Here is a 23,779-nt window from a genome sequence, read left to right as displayed (position 1 = left end):
GCTCCGGTTTTAAATTAACTCGCATGAGATTTACCTCGAAGTAATCCAATTGACTTATCAAGCCTAAAGACAACCCAGATGACTGATAAACAACGTGGTTTGTCTTTCAAAAAAAAATTAATATGAATCTTTTATTTTAATATTGAGACGACGACATATTAGATTGGTTTAGATTTCGTAGCTTAACCCGTCAAACTCGTGATTTGGATCATGGACTCTACTAGGTTTACTTAATGATATGATAACAAAAATAAGATTAATTAAATATTAAAAAAATATTAAAAGATAAAATTAAAAAAAAATCTAGAAAGAAAAAATTAAAAATTTGAATTAAAAAAATATAAAGGGAAAAAATATATATGGACAATAAAGGAGTTTTACCCTAGTTTTTCTAATAAAAGAGATAATATGTACGGAATGAAACTAAGGCCACAGAAAGTAAGATGCATAATATTTCAATTAACATGTCTTGATCATTTGTCTAAGAATCTACTCAATCATAATTTCAAATTGAGTATTAAAGCAACGATTTTGTCTCAAACTTTATAAAATCTCATAGCCATCATGCCACGTAGATTCTAGTGCATGGTCATCAATCAAATCCAACCCCTCCCCCGACGTCAAAAACCAGGCTTCCAAGAGGGCTCTGGCCTCTTGTCCTTTTCAACTGTTAATTTCTTCATGAATAACCTTAGTGGCATGCATTATTTTGTTTTTGGGTTCACGCTCATGAAAATTTTGATTTTTTTTTTTTTTTTTTTGTCTAGGAACCCTTCAGTGGCTCATCTACATGATTGATTCTTAATTTTATTTATATATTTCTTGTGAGATAAGTGGTTCCAGTACTTTCCCTTGTAACCTGTCGTTTTTAAGGTTATACACTGCACATTTCTTCATCGACGCATCATTTCAATTCACATAGAAAGACGAAATACAAAGAGAAGTGCAGCAAGCAATGGTGGGACTTTCTTTAACATGAGCGTAGACAGATTGCCTTGTTAGGTGGGAGAGATAAGCTTAGACTTTTTAAATAAAGTATAGAGCAGAATGCAAAGAGAAGAGCAACGTTAAAAAAAGGGGCCATACACAGAGATGGGCAACAAAAAACGGGGTCCCAGATGCCATTGCTGCATCATGCTCATTACAGTATCAAAGCACTTCAAAGCTTCTGAACCAGTTTCAGTTTGTTCTAATCTGTTTACTTTCAGGATTTATGTTTTCTCCAAAGTGTCACACAAAAGACCAGTTCATGAACATGAAGCAAATGCAGTGAGCGCTTTCTTCTTCGTTCAATACCTTCCATGCCACTGCTCTCTCATAGGAGACTGGCCTTCCCATACTTGACAGGCAGATACCACCTGGAAGGCACATAAAACCCTGCTGACAGCAATTTGCAACAAGTTAACAACAATACTTGATAAAATGGAGGAAAACAGTTACTTTTCTTTTAGTGGATCAACCTGGCATGAAAACAAGTATTAGCTATCAAAGGAACCAACTTTGATAGCACATCTCTAAATAAAAAAAAAAAGGACCTTCACAGGCAGCCAGTAAGGGAATTTAGTTTTAGTTCAACATTTTTAGTTTGTATAAAGCTAAAGCACGCCCATCAAAAGGTGGGGTTACATTCAATGGATCCAAGTGAGAATGTTCATGCTAAATCAGCCAAAACTTAAATGTGTATTACATGGAATTATGATCCGTATGTTTAGCCCTAAAAAGACAATTCAGTTTCTCACTTGCTTTAAAGGTTGCGTGTTAATTTTCAAGGGAAAACATTATTCCTTAATATCAGGAAACCTATTTCGATTGCATAAGCTCATAAAGCTTGAGAAAAATGTGTTCTATTGTTTCCCAGATGTTTACTTAACATTTGGTCACTAAATACTCATCGCCAAGGTTCTTGGCATTCTCTTACTGGCGCCATTGACCTTGCAAAACAAATTGAGAACATATAGAGATTTGAAGCTCAGGAAATGCTAGGGACCTGAGATGGAGGCATTTATATCCTAGTTAGAACATAAATTTCCTTTCGTGTTTCCCTACATCCCCCCAGTTCCTGTTTAGACGATCCTTTATTCTTCTGCGTTAATTTTTCTTACCAACTTGCCTTACGTGCATTCTAATAGTTATTGTACCTGCTGCATTATTTGTGGGAACTCTGAGCACAATGTTTTCCTTCCATTATCATCAAATATCTTTTCCAAAGTGATGTCTTGAAGAGCAACCAAAGTTGTCTCAAGCATGTCAAGTCCAGCCTGATTTGAAAATGTGAAAACCGGCAGAGTCTGCAGAGAGCACTAATTAAGTTAACATATTTTAATAATGCAAATCTATGTTCTGCAATGCGGAAAGGGAGAAGAATAAAGTTCCTTGATTAGAAAATAAACAATTATTGATTCATATGGAGACAATAAAGGTCAAATCTGCACTAGAGCACAATGCAATAGGCTGATGGGAAGAGAAGATTTTAGAAGCTAGTTCCTAGAAGGGACATGAAGCATCTCGTCATTTTAAGACAAAAGGGGAGGGTTATGTCCAGGACAATGCATATTGTTTCAGTGCCATTCTCTTGTCAAACTATAGTGCATCATACAACAACAATGAAATACATAAATGTCCCCAATGATTAGAGAATATTTTAAAGTAGACTGTGATATAGAGAATAAAATTGTATCTGTATTTTAGAAATACCTTCAAAGAGCAGCACACTAGTGCATCAGAGTGATGCCAGAGTGTTTTAAGAATAGAATCACTTCCTTCATTTTTAAGCAGTTTCACACCTAGATAGATCCTGGAAATAAGATCAGACAGTTTTAGGCTAAATCATTGAAATGAAAAACAAATTAAGTAGATACGAGTGTTTAGGATAAGTAGATATAGATACAAGGATCCAAGACAAAGATCAAAGTGCCACACCTGTAGCTTTCGCATATCCAACGAGCAAGTGTGTGCGCTTCAGGGGTTCCATGTGGTGGCCAAAAACCAGCATGAGAACCAAAATGAGAAGGGGAGAGCGCTAATGCTACCCGCTGAACAGAAGCTATGATACTACGAACATACTGCCGAGCCATGGATGCTACATTCTCTTGAAGGTGCATCTCAAATGCAAATTGGAATGCTATCGTCATTACTGATTTTGTGCACCCACTGCGGCCTGAAAGATCACCTGATGCTCTGTTTCCAGCAGGTCCAACCTCCAGAGCAGATGCAAGGTCAAGTGTGCGGTTTGGACTCGACGCATCCTGCATCACATGAATGGGAAAAAGGTCAGGAAGTAGGAACAGACATCAAGCAGCAGTTTTTAATAGATCAACAAGAACACTAATAACATGACAAAAACAGCAAGACATCATTTCCACTTGTCTTATATGAACACTCACCATCCCAGAATCAAGAGGAATTATGCGGAAACCAGAAGGAATAATTGGAGCATCATCAGAAAAGGACGCATCAATTGGGGCAAAGATGAGTTCTGCGCAAGTGCCAACAGCATTCTCATCCACGCCACTACAAAGCTGAAGAAATAAGGTAACCATGAACATTAGAAATCAACAACGAAAACGAATTTAAGTACATTTTGTTTGGATAAAAACAAACGTGGTAACTTAACTCTTTTGCAAGAGTGGATGCTATAATAAGTGTTGGCAACTTAAAAAAAAAAGATAAAAAAAAAAAAAAAGATAAAACTTAATATAAACACAAAGTGAAATATCTGTAGTAATGAAAATTAATCAAGATGAAGTAACATTTACTTGTAACAGGAAAACATCACCCGGCATGAGCATGTCCTCCCGATAGCCCATATTTTCAAGCTTAATGACCTCTATAAACTGCAATGGACAGACAGTATTATTCAGCTATGCCATGGCATTAGAAAACAGCAAAGTGCAAGGATTTTTGTCAGAGGATGGAACCAAAAATGAGAAAATATTGAAACCCAAATGATCAAACAGTGGAGTACTTGCCTCTTCATTCTCAATTGTGTGAGCCAGGGGGAGGATAACTTGACCCCCAAAATTTCCAGCTCGAGACACTGGCAAGCTGCAAGGACCAGCTTTAATGGCCGAAGCTGCATAAGCATCAATTCCATTGTCTGCCCATTCTGATCGATGTTCACGCAAGAATCTGAGAAGTATTGCTGGAGGCACGTTCTACATGACAAAAAGAAAGAAAGAAAGAAAAGAAAATCACTTCGTTGAATTGCTAGTTAGTTTCTTTTAAGGTAGAAAGTGATACGATTATTGACCATGAAGGATGTTTCAGCTGACAAAGTTGCAACTCCTTGATTTACATACCGACAAATTATACATTCAGCATCTAATGTTTGTAGAAGTATCATTTTCAAATTCTACAGATATCCTGCTGTCATTGAACACAAGCACTGAACTTACCTGTAATAACATGGATGCTTTTGCACAAAGCACTGCGTTGTTCATGGATGGAAATCCATTGTCATACGAAAAATTTACTCCCATCGTTTTGGTAGGAGAAGAGTTTACAAGAACTGTTACATCATCAATGCCATCACTTTCCAACAAAGACCATCCCTCATCAGCAAATCCATTAACAGCTTCATTGAAGCCCCTGTAAAATAGGATGTGTTAAGACCCTGATGTGTCGATGATAATACTTACAAGTTTAGTCCAAAGAGTAACCGCTATATACTTGCTCAGTCTTTGACTTAGTGCACGTAGAGCTGCAGGTCTTCTTCCCCAACCAGTGACATTTGGCTGGGAAATTTCTTGAGAAATCTGCCTCAAATGGCGTAAAGCCTGCATAAAATGCCATGGTTATATCAGATTCCTTGGATAAATAGAAAGTTGATGTCCATCAAAATTACACTATCCTTCGTTTAGTGCAGAGAAACCATCAAGCTAGAAATCATAGCATGATATGTTTCGCAAAGAGAAATGCAACAGAAGAACATGAAGTGACAATATCTTGAATAGAGAAAGTCTTACCGCCATTGTTGTCTTCTGGGCAAGCAACGTCGATGACTCATAAAGTGGGCGCAACACTTCAGGAACACTCCAGGGCTGCATGAAGGTAATGATTTAATTCGAATAGCAAGGGAACAGGTACACTCATAATACAAAGTGACAAGATTTGCATACCTCCAAGTCCATATGATCAACTATATGAATAATTGATCCACCTCCTTCACATGGTCTGATAAGATACCCGCTAGGCAACATTTCTGCTCTCACAAAATGCTGAGTGGGTGGCATACTTGGACCATTTTGAGTGTTGTTTAGTGATCTCTCACAGACCTAGTAAGCAGCACAATTAAATTGGCACCGTATCGAGAGAGAGAGAGAGACTTTAATCATAAAAATTTGACACTTTGTCACATACCACAAGACTACCATCCTCCAAAACAGATGTGTAGCGCAGTAACAAGAAGTCACGAGCTGGTGCCAAAGTTGTAGGCGCATAGAGCTGAACCAACACAAAGCTCACAAGTGAGAAGATTCAATAACAATACTAAGCCAGAAATAACTGGAGTGAAACAGTGAGTTCCATACCTGCATATAAAGCAGTTCAATAGTTCCACCATTTGCAGTGGACATCGCATTGATAACATCCACAGCTCGGCAATCACGAAACCATGATGGCCGATCCTTAAGGATTTCAGCAACCTACACAGGAAAAAATTAATCCTTCACTAATTCACAACCAAGGATTGTACTCTTTACACCAAGCAGAGGAAGGACATACTCTTGTCGGTTCTAGACCCACAAGGCCGCATGCACGTGCTGCCACACCAGTGCAACCATGAGAAATAGCAACGATTCCAATGGAATCCGGACCAGGCTGCACAGATACACAAAATTAAAAGGATATTAAACACCAGAAACAAGACTTTGGACCCATCCCAAGTTTAAGAAAAAAATATTATCAGTTAATTGGTACTAGCACATTAAAATAAATGTTAATTATGGCACACGTTCTGCTGCCAAGCAACAGGATAGCATGGGACTAAGAATATCAAGATGGGGAAGAATCTCATGTGTCAGGAAACAATGTCTGGATAATGCTTAAAATGAAAGAAAAGCTCATTTCTGCCTTTTTGCTTTAGCAACTTACCTTGTCAACATATTATAAACTAAATTATTGGTTTAACAGGAAGGCGTGAAATATTTTATGCATCCATTGGTCAGATTGCTTTGTGAACTCGTTTTTATTTCCTAACTTAGGTTATTAAACATTCTCTTACCTTCTTCGATAGAAGAGAAGCATGTCAACAGAAAAAAAGGGGACATGTTGGCATGTAAAAAAAAAATTGGGATAGTGGCATCCCAGGTATTTGCGTGATGAGATCTAGGTGTTGCTTAGAAGCATGGCAAGATTATAGTGTTTCTATTTAATTTATCGAAACAGTGTCTAAGAACGAAGGAATGAGATTAACAAAGTAAATAATGATGGTAAAGTAAGCAGTAACCTTCATCCCAGGCATTTGGACCCACTCGACGGCAGTTCCTGTGGCCTTCGAAAGAAACTGTGCTAAATTCTCCTCCGCAATGGACAAAAGTCTAGAAAACATACAAACACAACCTCTTAAGCCACTTTGTAGAATACAACAAAGGAATTGTAGAAAACGAGGCCAGAAAATAACCCAACATGAACAAGCTGCAAATATTCCACTAACCCTGCAGGGCTGGCATCCCTTGGTGGATGCTGAGGAGTCAAGCGGTGCTGACCACTGGTCACCACGGATTCACAACTTGTGTCTGTGGTGGCAAGGGTTGTAGCCTGCAAAACAACAAATTAAACTCAAGAAACCATCAAACAAAATTTGACACAAAAATATTTTTTTTATATACCAAGATTCAGTAACAGCTAATTACCACGAAAACTTAAAGTTATCTAATTTAATTAGCCAACAAACAGAATTAAGGAATGAAAAGAAATTGCTAATCATATGTTGGCCTAACAGCACTCAAATCAACTTGAATTAAACATGGAAAGAAAATTCATAGCCCAACAAAGAACCATATTGGTTCTGAATTTCATTTTTTTTTTTTTTTCATCCTAGTTTCTCTCATAATTTAAGTAAATCAAAACAAATTAAAAAGAAAAAGGGGAGATCTTTACATTTTGTGTCTGCTGGCGGAAGTAACTATTCTCATACACCAGCTGTGACACCTGCTTTTGCAACCTATCGTTCTCCTCCATTAACAACTTATTCATTGCCGTCAATTTCCTATTCACAGCTTGCAGCCGCGATGCCTCTTTCCTCTGCTTCTCTCTACATCTGTACAGATTAAACACAAAAACAAAACAAAAAATTGTAAGGAATCGAAGGCCAAAAAAATAAACTAAATCTTGAACAGTAAGATCATTTAACTTTTGGTCTAATATTATGTGTAACTAAGAGGATTTTACCTTCGATTTTGGAACCAGACTTTGATTTGCTTAGGCTCGATGTGAGAAAGAATAGGGCATTCCCTGATCAACTGTTGGCGACGCGTAGAAGTTGGTTTAGGACATTCATGGTAAAGCCTTTCTAGTGCTTCCACTTGCTCTGGTGTGTACCTTACGTACTTTCCGTTGTCCATTGTTATCCTAGTACTTCCATCCTTACACGTCGAGCTTACACCCATCATCCCTTCTACCATTCAAACAACAAAAATGAACAAGAATCGAAGAAATCAACAAAACGTACAAAGAAAAAAAAAAGAAACATTCCCAAAGCTTCATCCCAGATAGATAAATACATACATGAGGGCTACGAACGAAAGAATTACCGTTTGGCGAAACTTCGGCGCAGATCGGAGAATACTAGTTGGCTTAAAGGCCGAACACCAGCAGGAGGATCTTAAGCTTGCTCATGCTTAAGAACAATCAAGGTTTGAGTTGTTAAGAATATAGAATAACAACCAGTTCAGGGATTTTATCTCCCTTTGTTAAAAAAGAACACCTTTGTTTCTTTCTTGGTATTATGCGCAGTGGACAAGTATTTTCTTAGGTCGACAACATGTGAGGCATGAGAGTTAAAAAGAAGCGCAGAGAGACTCTTACTTACTAGTTGTAGCTGAAGTGTTTTTTTTTTTTTTTAAAGTGAAAAAGGAGAGGGCCAGAGGGGAATATTGGGATTGAGGAAGGGAAGAGGAGTAAAAGAGAACACCCCAAATACCAGACAGAATATCAGAGCATGTTTTTTGTTTTTGGTTTTGTTTTCACATATCCTGTCATCTCACGTCAAATCAAATATCATCATTTTCTTCAATTTTTTTCTTAATCCCCAGCTTGTATGGTTGCTGTGTTGCTGTATTGCTGTATGGCTTTGGTGCTTGGTGCAAGATTATTTGCTGTTGCTTTAGCTGCTGGCGAGCTGCTTTGTTTTTCTTTTCTTTTGTTTCCACTCCTCCCTTTGGTTTTGGCACTTTGAAGCTTTTTTCCACTTTAAAGCCCCACACACTACCTAATCACCTCCTCCTCTCTCTAGATGGAGGTGGAGGTGGAGGTGGAGGTGTGAGAAAGCAATACGTACTCTTGCTAACAACGCGTGTGTTTCGCCGACTTGATCGTCATGGTGGATGAAAATGCCTTGCGTTCTTTATCTTCTCTCGTAACTATGTTTACTCTAATCCATTTTCTTTTATATATGTGGGAACTTGATACAATTTAACAAGAAATAATTTCCCAAATAGAAATGACTTGAGGATGATTGCAAGTTAATGTTGCTACACATAGGCAATTTGCATGGTTACTTATGACATATCTATGTATCTGTTTATACATGTATAGATAATAAATGCAACAATGAATGTAGTGGTACTTATATAAAAGTTTTTTTATTGATAAATCATGTAATGATATATGATAGATCATTAAGGTAGTATTTGGTTATTGTTTTATGATATAAAAAATAAATATAGTGAAGATAGAAATGTGTTTGATTGAAGAGATAGAGACAATGATATAAAAGTAAATATATCTCTATAATAATTTTAAAGTTAATTTTTGTAATTTCAAAACAGAAGGTATAGAAAAGATATATTTTACAGAGATAATATTTATTATTTTTTATTCCTAAAATATCCTAGTAAAAATCTCTCAATTCCAAAACTGTCTAATTAAAACATGTAAAGATAAAAATAGTTATTATCATAGTTTTAAAATTCAACTCGAGAGTTGATCTGAGGCAAGCCTGGGTCACTGGTCAAGACCCGAGTCAAGGGTCGGGTTGACCTGGGCTAGTGTAAGAATAAAAGTGGTTATTATCATAATTTTAAAACTCAATTTGGGGTTGACCTAGAGCAAAGCTGGGGGCACGAGTGGGGTTGACATTTGACTCGAGTTAATATGAAAATAAAATTGGTCATTATCATGATTTTAAAACTTAATTCAGGAGTCAACTCTAGGCAAGGCCCGGGTCACGGATCAAGAAGGTCAATGAAAGATAAAAGTTGTTATTATCATAATTTTAAAACTCGACTCGATGATCAACCAAGGCAATGCCCGACTCACAGGTTGAGAGGGTCAACATGGGTTAACCAGAGTCAACATATAGATAAAAATTATTATTATCATAGTTTTAAAACCTAACTCGAGAATTGACTTGATACAAGGTTCTGGTCACAGGTAGAGAGGGTTAACCTAGTGGACTGAAAAAATAAAAAATAATCAAAACAACTTTGTTTTGACTAAAAACATTTTTCAAAAAAGTCAACTGGCTTTTTACCTTAATCTTATCTCGGGTTGACTTGGGTATTTTATCGAGTCAGGTCAAGTCGATCTTTCTCTATTTTTTCTTAAACTCATACCAATCTACGCTTGGGGTCAACCCGTGAGGTCAGTTCTGGTTTTATAACTAAAGTTATTATAATATTATTAATTTCAACACTCAATATAAACTAAAGTTAAAAAAAACATCTAATTATTTTTAAAAATATGTAAGTTTGACAACAATATTAAGATAAAATAAACTTTTTATATTTTATTATGTCTTGTCCACCATAACCAAATAAGATATAAAGATAATCATTTTCTTTATACATCACTACCAAATATAATTATATCTTCATCTTTTCTTCTATTTTGTCCTCACTGTCTTCGTCTCTTATATCCTGAAATAGTAACCAAATACTACTTGTCATGTATATTTAATCCAATTATTTAAAAACATATGTTTTTTTTGTTTTATTATTTATATATTGCATTAAAATTTTGTATTGATGCCATCTTAAGAGAGGGTTTGATTTTTTTTAATAAAAATCTATGAGTGAAAATTTCTCATAATATATCTATTTTTAGTTATTTTTTAAAAACAAATAAAATATCAAATTGTAAGTTTTAGATATATGTGTTGCATATTTTTACCAAGTGCAAACCGAGAAAAAAAAAAGGTTACAGAAAAATATTGAATATCAAGTCAATTTAAATCAAAAACTCTAAAGTTGTTAATAGATTAAATTATGTTTTTATTTACACCCTTATCATCTTTCAATTAAATCCTTAATAAAAATGTAAAAATAAATTGTTAATAGTAAGATGAAATTGATGGCGTTGTAATTTTACTCCATACCATGTTTTATAATAAAAATAAATATTTTCTTTAAACTACTATTTGTAGGCGTTGTAATTTTATTTCTTTTAACTAATTAATTAATATGATTGATAAGTAATTATTGAAAATATATATAGAAGTTAAATAAATTTTCTTGACATATATAACCAATAAATAGTGAATGGTCTGTTAAAACGATAATGGCTTGTTACAGATTTTGTTCACATGTTTTAAGAAAAAAAAAAAAAAAACTTCTCGATATAAAATGTGGAAATTAAAATTGGAAACATCTTCATTGACGAAGTTATTTGAACATAGATATATCATAATGGAACAATGAAGTCCGTGCTTATGACTAACATGATTAATAAATCTCCTTTTCTCACATGAACCACATTGGATGCTGCCTTGTTACAAGGTGGATATACTGTACCTTTTTCTTTGTGTGTGTGTGATTAAATAAAATACTTTTTTATCATGAATATTGTGTATAGTTAGTGTTAAACAATCCAAAAAAATAAAAAGAAATACAAAAATAAGAAATGAGAAAGCTTGAGTTTTATTGATACTTCATAATGCAATCAAAATCTTAAAAGGAATCAGTTTAACCTAAATACAAAGAGATTATATATATGCTAAATAAAAAAAATGAAAAGAGTATTCAACCCTTAATAAACAATAAAACAAAAAAACATTATATTTCTTAACATCTCCCCTCAAACTCACAATGCGGCAGCTACAAGTATCGAGAGTTTGCCAACTAGAAAACAAAAGCGGGAAATAGAATGCAACTTGGTAAAAAAATTTGCAATCCGCAAAGAAGAAGAAGAAGAAACAAATGGCAAAGTAATGGTGTCATGCTTGAGATGATGACGAGTAAAATGACAATCGATATCAATATACTTAGTTCATTCATGAAAAACCGAGTTTTGAGGAATCTGAATAGAACTTTGGTTATCACAATACATAGGAATGAGATGAGAAAGAGAAACTCTTATATCTATAAGTAACCAACGTAACCAAACAATCTCTTTGGTAATAGATGTAATAGTATGATATTCTACTTCGGTTGAAGATTGAGAAATAATAGGTTGTTTCATGCTCTTTCAAGAAATAAGAGAATCACCCAAAAAGATACAGATATCAGTAATAGACTTGCGATCTGTAAGATCACTGTCATGATCAGCATAAGAGTATGCACACAACTCCAAGCAAGAGGTGGATGGAAGTAGAAGACTTTGAAAGATTGTACCCCGAAGATATCACAAAATACGAAGAACACCTACCTAATGAATAGCAGTAGGAGAAGCAACAAACTAACTAACAACATGAACAACATATGTAATATTTGAACGAGTAATAGTAAGATATACCAAGCTCCTAACAATAGTATGATATAAAGTAGGATCTGACAAAAATAAACTATCAGAATATGAATACTTTGTGTTAACCTCAATGGGAGTACCTATAGTCTTATTATTAGTAAGTCTAGCCCGCTCAAGAATATCTGCAACATATATCGACTATTAAAGAAGATAATCTCTAAGTGAGTAGTGTATCTCAATACCCAAGAAATATCGTAGAGAACCTAAATCATTCATTCCAAACTATCTAGCTAACTATGTCTTCAAAATTGAAATACCATTAATATCATCACTAGTAATAATCATGTCATCAATATATAAAGACAAAATGATACGACCTGAATCAGTGCACTTAACAAAAAGAGCAAAATTATGACTACTATAAATAAATCCGAGGGAAAAGATCACAATAGAAAATTTCTTAAATTAAGCATAAGGTGTTTGTTTGAGAATATATAACTCTTTATTGAGCTTGCAAACATACCCAGAATCATGTAAAACACCAAGAGGGGGCGTCATATAAATTTCTTCTTAAAGATCTCCATTTAAGAAGAAATTTTTAACCTCAAGTTAAGAGATATATCATTGACGAACCGAAGCTACTACAATGAGAGTACGAATAGTTGTTAAACCAAGCATAAGGTGTTTGTTTGAGAATATATAACTCTTTATTAAGCTTACAAACATACTCAGAATCATGTAAAACACCAAGAGGGGGCGTTATATAAACTTCTTCTTAAAGATCTCCATTTAAGAAGAAATTTTTAACATCAAGTTATGATATATGTCATTGACGAACCGAAGCTACTGCAATGAGAGTACGAATAGTTGTTATTGTTACAACAAGAGCAAATGTCTTCTCATAACTCATATCATACTATTGAGAGTTCTTTTGCAACCAACCTAGTTTTGTATCACTTAATAGATCTATCAAAATTAATCTTGATCTTATACATGAAAACACAACCAACAACACTCTACCAGAATAACAAGTATGATCATCAATAAAAAAAAAAAACATAATATCGAGACCCTCTTTTTATGGTAACATAAGAAAGTCCTAATATATCAGAATGAATGAAATCACATGAAGAAGAAGAAACAGAAATACTTTGATTAAAAGGTAAAGCAGAAAAATTTGCTAGTTTACATTCACTACAATAAGAAATATCATAAGTTTGTAAATTTTTTAAAGCTCATATGGATGCTAAAAATCTCAAGCAAGAAGAAAAAACATAACCTAGATGAGAATGTCATAAATAAAAACTAGAAGACAAAAGACTCAAACGAAAAGAAGATAAATCAACACTAATAGCCGCAACAACTGACACTTTTAACTCATCTAAAATATATAGTCTCCTCTTTCTAGAACATGTTCTAATCAGTTTCTGAGACTATAGATCTTATACACAATAAAAAAAAAAAAAAAGAGGAAAAGATAACTAAATAATTACTAGAATCGTAATATTAACCAATATAAGCAAGATTAATTCAATGTGAGTTTCAAAATAAAATAAACATTAGGGAGAGACAAGTAAGGTGTGACAACATAACCAACACCTACTCAAGACATAGGAGTGTCATTAGCAGTCATGACAAGAATAGAATACAAATGAGACACAAAAGCAAAAGATGAAGAATCTAAAGACATATGATATGAAGCATCAGAATCTAATACTCATTCAAAATTCGACATACCTAAAGAACTATAAGATAAGTAACCTACAGAAGAAGAAGCAGATATAACTTGTGGATGTAAGGAGAGAAACTTCTAAAATTGCTCAACCATAATATTAGGATCAGTGAAAGGACCTGATAAAACTATTGTTGCAGTATTAAACTATGGTGGTTTGTAACCTTGAGGTGGCCTATGAGCATTAGATTGTGACTGGTTTCCAAGCTTTAAAGCTTGAGATTGCTGCTAAGATTTATTTTGTTGTCTCAACTTAGGACAATGAGTTTTCCAATGACTCTTCTACTTATAGAAACTACACTCGTCAAAGGCATCACTTATGTAAGGCTTATTCTGATTATTAGAGAGTGGTTTAAAAGATACTGCTAGCACATAAGGATTAGAAGTTGAAATAATTCCCTTTTCAGAATAAGATTGAAGACGTATTTCTTCAGCCAATAACTCACTAACAACTGAGTCAATAGAAAGAAATGGAGAATGATGCAAAATTAAGCCTTTAAGTCTTTTAAACTCATTGTGAAGTGACATTAAAAATTGTATCAATCGATGCCGAGCAATATAGGCATCACATGCCTTTAATTCTACTGATTTTGTAAGAGTCAATTGATCTTGAAGATTTGTCATAATAGAATAAAAATCCTGAATACTCATATTTTTCTTGTGAAGAGCTCGCATGTCATTTTCTAATTGATAATGCTTTGAAAATTTTAATTGAGTGAATAACCTTTACAGATGATCTCAAACCTTTTTTAATGTCTCATACTTCGTTAACTGTATACCTATGAAATGCTTAACAGAATTGTTAATCCAAGTAATATTTTTGCATTGTTTGACTTGTAGGCATCTATCAAAGCAATATAACCCTCATCAATATTCCTAGGTTTCATAGAAGTTTCACTAATATATCCCCACATCTTTTTACCCTTATAAAAATTTCTCATCACATAACTCCAATACAAATAATTCTTTCAATCTAACCTCACACTCACAGACTGAAACGAATCGTCTCTTTCAATAGCCATAAGCAACAAACAAAAAAAAACCAGAATGCAAAAGAAAGGAAAACAAAATACCAGATTGTAGAAATTGAACGAATACCCTCTTGAAATTGTACGGTCAGTCAAAAAAAATAAAGAAATTGTACAATCACATAGTTGAATCCGTAAAAGTTGTGTTTGAGATTAAGTCTCGTCCCATGAAATTTGGTTCTGATACCATATTAAACAATTCAAAGAAATACAAAAATAAAAAAGAAGAAAGCTAGGGTTTCATTGATACTGCATAATGCAATCAAATACTCAAAAGGAATCAGATTAACCTAAATACAAAGAGACTATATATAGGGTAAATAAAGAAAATAAAAAGACCATTCCACCCTTAATAAACAATAAAACAAATAACTCTATATTTCTTAACCGTTAGTAATAACAAGATAGTAAAATTATAAAGTGACGACATAATTTTTATTGTTCAATAATTTCATGTGATTAATATCACAGAATTACTTAGGAGCATTTTAATTAATTATGATGGTTTAATTATTAATATATATAGTAAAAACATTTCCCACTATTAAACATATTCAACTATAGATGATTTAATTAATATGTATAGTAAAATTTTGTATTCTACACCACCATCAAATCAAGTGTAGACATGATAATTATAACATATGTGTTCCATCAAATGTGTTGATATTTGTAATCCTGAATTCAACTATGCTTTTTTGATGATTAAGTGAAATTATAAAAATAGTATTGAGTTTTTAAAAAGTATTTGTACATTTTTAATTAAATTAGGAAAATTAATACATTAATAAATAAATTTATTAGATATTAAGGAGTGTTAGAGAATAATATAAATTATATATTGAGATTTCACTTAACAACATTAGCTATTTGGTTGAATTGATTATTTGACATGGTATCAAAGCTTTAATGAACAAGGAGTCACGAGTTTGAGTCTTATCACTCTTAATCTCTCTTCTAATTAAAAATCTAATTGATAGCGCATGGTAGTATGGGGTTGTGCAGGCTTCAAGTCCAAAGAGCTTTCACTTAAGATGATGTGTTAAAAAATAATATAAATTATATCTTAAAAATTCATCTAACAATTAAAATTATTGGATTAAATTAATTTTTTTAAAAGATTATCTGTTTTGCATGAAATATTCGACATAATATATTTTACAAGAAAGAAACTTTAGGGTGTTTGAAAAGTACAAATGATATGAAAAATCATAAACCTTCTCACCGTTAATTATACGTACCATCCTTTTCAGAAACCAGCAAAATATCTAGATGCCGGACAAAAGAATTAATTCGAGATTTTGAATAATGAAGAGGGCAGGTTGCGTGGACAAAATAATGAGGGTTGTTGCATGCGCCCCCTCAATTTCTATAGTCATCGCCACCTTTCCTCTCTCATCATCATCTTCTCTTCTATATATATCCAACCATGCCAGCATGACATATGAAATGACTCCTTTCCCTTTCCCCTTAAAATATTATAGAATGATCCTCGAGATATTTCCTCAAGAACAATACAGTGATTAACACTTGTCATGTGTATTATCAAGATTTAAGCTCCTTGATTCATTAATTAAATAACATCCTGCTGGGAAGATATATTTACAAAGTGAGAAAATAAATTTTCATCTATTAATACCAACATTATTGGCATAATTATTATATCATTTCATCGGTATTTGTAGAATCATTCTGCTGACAATTAATTTATCTATAAAATCACAAACGAAAATGTTTTGTTGATGAATCGTTTATTAGTAATTTTTTGTATGTCGGTAAGTCCGTCGGTAATAAAAAGAATATTATTATCGATGAATTTACTAACGGGAAAAGCACGGTAAAAAAAAATTACTCGCTTCATCGTCGGTATTTTCCTCGGAAAACTTGTCATATAACCGATAAAGATACCGTATGCAATTCCGTCAATGATTATTTAAAAATATTTTTTAAAAAATCTATTTAATAAAACTAGAAAATAATTAAATTAATATAAATCAACACTCTATAATACTCAGAACTGACTTGCTCGGAAAAAAAAAAAGAGAAGAAAATCAACTCAAACAAATTTCAACAAATAAATAACACAAAAAAATAAACAACAACAAACAACAAATAAATAAATCAAATAAAAATAATTTCATATGAAAAAAATGAAGTTGCGATTGCTAAAATATTAAAAATCCTATAAATAAATCAACTAAAAATTGATCTCATATGAAAAAAAAATCCTACAACAACATTCAAATAATTATTAAGAACAGAAAATTTTAAAAATAAAATAAGAAAATAAATATAATGAAAAACAAACACAAAAAAAGAAGAAAAAGAAAAAAGAAAAATCTTACCTTAATGTAGTTGCGAGTGAAACTGAGAAGAGAAAAGAAAAACGAATTTATAAAATATGTTAATTAAAAAAAAACTGAGAAGAGAAAAGAAGAAAAGAGAAGAAAACATACCTAAGCGTGGAGAAGAAGAGAAGGAGTTGAGGAGAGAAAAAAAGAGAAAGAAAGAAAGGGATATTGATGTTTTTTACATATATAGGAAGAAGAAGAAGAAGAAGAGGCTCGTCTGTTGTGAAATGAGAGATTCTAGTCTTTTTATTAGGGTATTTTACTGACAGTTTTACTGACGGGTAATTAAATATTAATATTTTTAATCATTTCGTCAGTGATTTCGTCTGTAATATTTAATTTAATAAAAAAAATTCCAAAACCATCAAATATCACCGACGACTTTTCAATTCGTCGATGATTTCATCTATAATATTTAATTTAAATATTCAATTTAATTGAAAATTTTCAAAAACCCTCCAAATAACTCCGACGACTTTTCAATCCGTCAGTGATTTCATCTGTAAAGAACAGTAATTAACAGTGCAACTGGGAAGTGAACAGTTCCAGAGCTCTCTGGAAAATACCAAAATACCAACGGAATTTTTCATCAGTAATTTTGTTGGTATAAAAGACACGTTATCATACTTTTTGGCTTTGTTTTAATTTATTTTTTTCACTGTAATTCTCTCGGTATATATCGAGAAAATATTCTCGTTGATAAAATTCACTACAATTTACTAACGGAAATATTCTGTCAGTATTTTCGTTTGTATTTATCAATTTTCTAATAGTATAGCTAGTATACCCTAACCCAAATACTACTAAAAAAAAAAAAGGTTCAATTTACATAACTATTACCGTGTCTCAAACGAGTTAGTCAAATTTCTTATTAAATAAAATAAAACCATTTCCATTAAACTTCATCTTCTAACTAAAATCTTCAAGATAATTTGGTCAAGATTTGACAAAATGTTTATCTCAGGATGTATACGGATACTTCAAAATAGGTAAAATTAACGTGTACACAAAGCCTTTCGTGCACTTCATTATTACTTGCAACTTCTTACGTGGGAATCTTCAGGCCATGGTTGAAAGCAATGGGCTTAATCAGATGAACTAAAACGACAATTGTGTTCATATATAGGCAGGCCGGCGATGCTATTGTTTCTAAGAAAATAAATTTCGGAGGATGTGGAAACTACAATGGATCATAGGGAAGAAGAAGGTGTGTATGAAAGCAGAATAGCAGCAGTGCTATAAACGTATTTGTTGGAGAAAAGAAGAGAAACCTGTAAAAGGTGGAAGACTGCACAGAGATTCACATCAATGGAGATGTGAATGAGATGTTAGAATATTGGGCTAAAAATTTGACCTTTGGAGTTATCTTGCAACCTGAGATATTCACTGTTGATAAAGACATTAATTTTTCCGAAGTCTTAGAAAAGACGGTCAGCAAAAGATAACATGAAGAGAAATGAATGAATCTAACTTCTTAATCCCTCCATTTCCGTGTATCCGGTCCACATTGTTGATTATCGAGGTGTCAATTTCATTTGAAACTATTTTGGTCTGAATGACCAAAACATCATTGCTTAAATTGAATTTCTTTGTTGCTAATAATTAATCCAATTTAATTTAATTTAATTTAAGACAAGATCGTGTACATCGTGGGGTTCATTGAAAACATGGAGAAAAGAACCTAGCTCTAGGCTAAATGCCAAGTATTAAGGTTGATTAAATTTGCTCAATTGCATGCGTAATTATACTTGGTTAGGTTAATAAGTTTTAGAGTTAAAAGAGTTTGTCATATTTGAGCTTGTTGAAGCTGTTTATTTACAAGGGAGTGTAAACGTATTGTTGTAGCGTTTGTGTTTTACAGTATTTCTTGTTTAAAAATATATTAAAATAATATTTTTTATTTTAAATAATTATTCTTAACATTAATATACCAAAAGGATATAAAAAAACTAATTTTTTTTTAAAAAAAAGTTTTGACCGCTAAATAAAAAGTAGGCAATTCCAACTTTACGAGTACGAGGTAATCATACACGTATAAGTATAAGTTTCCTGGTAAAGGAGAGCACACCTTTCTCTCTGGTGCCATTCCTTTCCAATGTATACTCATTGATCGAGTCAGCAGCATTTACCACAATACAATTAAGTCAATCCCTTCCGATCCCACTTCGAAACCAACCTCAAATTTGGGAAATTTGGGAAAAACGAAAATGATACTTTTATGCTCAAAGCAAATGTTATTGGTTAAAACCCTAGCAATGGCAGACCAAGAGTAGTGGGGTTATTTTCATCCTCCTGTGCTCCGCATCCAAAGATGGACTTGAAATGAAAATCTCTCCCCTTTCGAAGAAAAAGACTCAACATACGCGTCTTTAAGCCCATGATCCTGTACGCTTTTTCTCCATTATTCAACTTTTAATGGCTTGATTAGAGCTTTTATGGAGTCGTGATCTTGAGAAAATGAGAATAAAATAGATAACGGTGGACATGAAACTACAACATCAATTGCCTAACTCTAAAAAGAACAAAGTTAATTTGTGTCTCTCTCTTTTTTCTTTTTTTTTCAAATTAACAATATGTCAACGATTGCGACAACGGGCATGGGCTGGTAAAAGGAGGAGCATACCCCGCCACTCCCGCTGCTACCATGGAAATATGTGCCGCTCATGACAAGATATGTTGTGTTAGAAATTTTTAATTTGAGATTTATAAAATAAGAATACAATTTACATAGCCGACATCGCCCAAAAATAAAAAAAGCGAGATAAATTAAAGAACTAAAATAGCATTTTTAAATTGAAAAGCTATTCCAATGTATTGGTCAAAAGATTTAAAGTTTATTTAATATATTTTTATACAAATGGAAGGCTTTGATTGGAATTGTATTAATTAGTTATTATTAATAAATAATTGTATCAACACTAAATATATTAAAATATAATTGATTTTTCTAAATGGGTTTTTTTACTAGAGTGCATATATAAAAAAAAAACAATATTTACATTAATTAAAAATTTATATTACCAATTTAACTTTTTAAATAGCTTCCTCTTAAAGATGCTTTAACAATTCAATCTCCAACCTCTAAAATATTGTGTCTCTCCCTCCCTAAACTTTCTAATTTGTAACACATTTAACCCTTGTGATAAGGGCTTGTTTGAAAGTGTGATAAAAATTATTTTTTCAAAGTGTTTTTTACTTATAAGTGTATCAATATAATATTTTTTATTTTTTTAATTTATTTTTGATATCAACATATCAAAACGATAAAAAAAACTTAAAAGAAATTAATTTAAAACTCAAAAAACTCAAAAAAAATTATAAATATGGTTGAATAGCAATTCCTTACTAGACCTTAGTCTTGTTAAATTAAAAAAAAAAAAAACAAAAATACATTGGGGGTACTTAACTTGGTTTTAAGAAAACTTGGCTTCCCCATTATCTCTCAGTGTTTTGACTCTTACAAAAAATCATAAAAAAATAATTATTTAAGATTTAATTTTAATTTATAAATTCAAGTTTGAAAATATGCCTAATACCATAACAAAAAAAAAAATCATTCCAACTTCGAATGGTATTGTGCATGCATGCATTAAAGAACCCTAATTTTCAAAGATAAATAATTTTCTTCCTCCACTATTAGCATTAATTGAGTCTGTCTTTTCTATTAAATTCTCAGTTATAGTATCATTTTTATTTTATTATATATGAATTTAAGTTTGCTATATTAGTATAAATTATGCATGGAGAGAAAGTGAGTATTTCTTTTCTTTAAATTAAGTCGGAGTCCCTTCTTTATTGATTTATTCCTGTTAAAGGTAAGTTGGATATGAGAGATTTCAAAGATTAAAGACTATTACTTAAAGCCGGTGTTTATCAGGGACTGATTTGTAGTTATCCCTTTTATTTGCACAGTCTTAGCACTGTTAGCCCATGAAATGATGACATTTGTCCACGTTGATTGTGGCGTTTACTTAACGCCAATAGACCTATCTGTGGTGTGCTAGTCCACAGGTGTTGCCCGTGCAGGCGTGAAGACTGAAGACTTCCACCTCACCGGCAGCCGCCTCACTTCAACGAGTAGCATGTTTTTGTTTTTCTCTTCATCGACTCTCTGTATCGTGGATTTCTTTGACTCTTTGTTTCACACCTTTTAATACGTTTTTAATGAGATAAGTTAAATTGTTTATTTATATGATATAAGTTAAGAAAAAGATATGAAATTGTTAGTCTATTTAAAATTTCAAAAAAGTTTAGTAAAGATATTATTATTTTATCAAATTAAAAAAATTAATTGTTTTAATGTCAATAAAAATAAATTGTCTTTTCATTTAGGAATATATCGAATGTATAAGTTTATAATTTTATATATTAAAAAAATATATAATTTTAATATTTTTGAACGTAGGTCAAAATCCTTTAAAAATTTATAAACTTGTTGTAAAATTCATGCAATATTTTTTAAAAACAAACATGTCAAAATATTTTAGATTTTTAAAAAAAAATGCTTAAATAACTTTAGGATTTTTAGCAATATACAAGAAAAAAGAAAATATTATTTCATTTTATTTTTTACCCGACCCGATTGGGTTAACTCGAAATCTTTGGCTCGACCGTAAACCTGACAAAAAAATCTCATTTTACCTGAAAACAACCCCAAAACAAAACAAAAATAAAAAATAGATTAAACACCTGAAAAACACAAAAACGCAAAATTCTTGAACAAAACAGATAAAAAAAATAAAGAACACCCGAATGAACCCAGCAACGTGAACTCAAATTCAAACCAGATTTCATGAAATCAAAAGTACAGAAAGGTTGCAAATCATTAAATGGTCACGAATTAGTGGTTCATTCACTTTGACTTTCATTAAAATCATCACGATTTGGCCAAAATGGGTTTCGGTTCAAAACCGAAACTCTAGGATTAAAAATCATTATAAACATGTTATTGGTACAAATAAACACTAGATTATTAGTTATTCATGCATAAAAAAGGATTCTGTGCAAAGAAATGGACCAAATGTGATCTAAATCTAAAGGTTAAGGTAATGTTCTTTCCAAAAACATAAAAAAACCTGCCTAGAAAGTTTTTAGTAAAGGCAGCCTCTGTCAAGCCTAGAAAATGGCATTTTTGGCTTCTATAGCATGATTTTTTTATGCCAACAAGTCACAATATCATACACAAACATGTTTTAATCTAAAAAATTAACAAAATACATCAAACAATCAAAATGAAGCATAAAATACCAAATCTATAAACAAACAACTTAAAACAGCCTACATGTTCATGCAACATGAATTCAAAACTGGTTTTCTGAACCTATTTTTATGCATGAACATGCTCAACAAACTAAGGATAAATAGTCTTCCATTAACATGCATAACTTAAACTAAACCAAAGCTAAAACAACATTTATATGTCAAAAGAAAAACTTAAACATAAACTTTAATACATTAAAAACATAAAAAAAAATTAAAAATTTTTATAAATATGGTTGGATCGCAATCCTTACTAGACCTTAGACTTGTCAAATTAAAAAGAAACAAAAATACATTGGGAGTACTTAACTTTGTTTTAAGAAAACTTGGCTTCCCCATTATCTCAAATGTTTTGACTCTTACCAAAAAAAAAAAAAGATAATTATTTAAGATTTAATTTTAATTTATAAATTCAAGTTTGAAAATATACCTAATACCTCCACTATTAGCATTAATTGAGTCTGTCTTTTCTATTAAATTCTCAGTTATAGTATCATTTTTATTTTATGATATATGAATTTAAGTTTGCTATATTAGTATAAATTATGCATGGAGAGAAAGTGAGTATTTCTTTTCTTTAAATTAAGTTGGAGTCCCTTCTTTTATTTTCTTTTTCTTTTATGAAAATTATTTTATTTTTCTATGTCTTATGATGCATGTGTTGGGCACGTAATTTTTGTTGCTTTATTCCTGTTAAGGGTATGTTGGGTATGAGAGATTTCAAAGATTAAAGACTTATTACTTAAAGCCGATGTTTATCAGGGACTGATTTGTAGTTATCCCTTTTATTTGCACAGTCATAACACTGTTAGCCCATGAAATGATGACATTTGTCCACGTTGATTGTAGCGTTTACTTAACGCCAATAGACCTACCTATCTGTGGTGTGCTAGTCCACAGGTGTTGCCCGTGCAGGCGTGAAGACTGAAGACTTCCACCTCACCGGCAGCCGCCTTACTTCTGCGAGTTGCATATTTTTGATTTTGTTTTTCTCTTCATCGACTCTCTGTATCGTGGATTTCTTTGACTCTTTGTTTCACACTATTTAATACGTTTTTAATGAGATAAGTTAAATTATTTTATATTTTACCCGACCTCACCGGGTTAACCTGAAATCTTTGGCTTTACTGTAAACCTGATCAAAAATCTTGGTTTGACCTGAAAAACAACCAAAAAATAAAATTAAAGTAAAAAAATAGATTAAATACCTGAAAAACACAAAAACTAAAAAATTCTAGAACAAAACGGATCAAACACAAAAAAATAAAGAACACTCGAATGAACACAACAACGTGAACTTAAATTCATACCAGATTTCATGAAATCAAAAGCACAAAAAGATTGAAAATTATTGAAGGATCAAGAATTAATGGTTCATTCACTTTGACTTTTGATAAATCATCACAATTAGGCCAGAATAGGTTTCGGTTCAAAACCGAAACCTTATGATTAAAAATCATTATAAACATGTTATTAGTGCAAATAAACACTAAATTATTTGTTATTCATATATAAGAAAGGATTTCGTGCAAAGAAATAGACCAAATGTGGTCTGAATCTAGAGGCTA

General features: G+C 32.1%; 1 protein-coding gene across 4 annotated transcripts; it reads right to left on the bottom strand.

Annotated features, from left to right (window-relative positions):
- Window positions 1-1,067: 1,067 nt before the first annotated feature.
- On the bottom strand, window positions 1,068-8,369 carry LOC7462919 (homeobox-leucine zipper protein ATHB-8). Of its 4 annotated transcripts, none has more exons than XM_024590447.2 (19): window positions 7,752-8,366; window positions 7,390-7,615; window positions 7,099-7,258; window positions 6,653-6,756; window positions 6,446-6,536; window positions 5,722-5,817; window positions 5,529-5,642; window positions 5,359-5,442; window positions 5,118-5,273; window positions 4,965-5,039; window positions 4,669-4,775; window positions 4,395-4,587; window positions 3,969-4,154; window positions 3,756-3,833; window positions 3,384-3,518; window positions 2,917-3,245; window positions 2,695-2,791; window positions 2,139-2,288; window positions 1,068-1,377 (listed from the first exon to the last, which is right to left on the bottom strand). In XM_024590447.2, the coding sequence occupies exons 2-19, from the start codon at window positions 7,608-7,610 to the stop codon at window positions 1,231-1,233; spliced, it is 2,523 nt and encodes an 840-aa protein (XP_024446215.1). In that variant the 5' UTR covers window positions 7,611-7,615; window positions 7,752-8,366; the 3' UTR covers window positions 1,068-1,230. The 4 variants fall into 4 exon arrangements, 3 of the variants coding, with proteins under 3 accessions (XP_024446215.1, XP_024446213.1, XP_024446214.1); XM_024590445.2 differs by having other exon boundaries at window positions 2,695-2,794; window positions 2,920-3,245; window positions 7,752-8,363; XM_024590446.2 differs by having other exon boundaries at window positions 2,695-2,794; window positions 2,920-3,245; window positions 7,390-7,612; window positions 7,752-8,363.
- Window positions 8,370-23,779: the final 15,410 nt, after the last annotated feature.

The sequence above is a fragment of the Populus trichocarpa genome, chromosome 18 (assembly GCF_000002775.5).
Source record: "Populus trichocarpa isolate Nisqually-1 chromosome 18, P.trichocarpa_v4.1, whole genome shotgun sequence".
Classification (NCBI taxonomy): domain Eukaryota; kingdom Viridiplantae; phylum Streptophyta; class Magnoliopsida; order Malpighiales; family Salicaceae; genus Populus; species Populus trichocarpa.
Note: the sequence above shows the minus strand (reverse complement) of the source record. Positions and strands in the feature narration are given on the sequence as shown.

Excerpts from the sequence above, each read along its gene's own strand:
- LOC7462919 (XM_024590447.2), bottom strand. The coding sequence starts at position 7,610 with ATGATGGGTGTAAGCTCGACGTGTAAGGATGGAAGTACTAGGATAACA. Across the intron at positions 6,537-6,652 it reads AGGGATGCCAGCCCTGCAGG|ACTTTTGTCCATTGCGGAGG; the intron begins GTTAGTGGAATA and ends TATGTTTTCTAG. Across the intron at positions 5,818-6,445 it reads TCCAAATGCCTGGGATGAAG|CCTGGTCCGGATTCCATTGG; the intron begins GTTACTGCTTAC and ends GTATCTGTGCAG.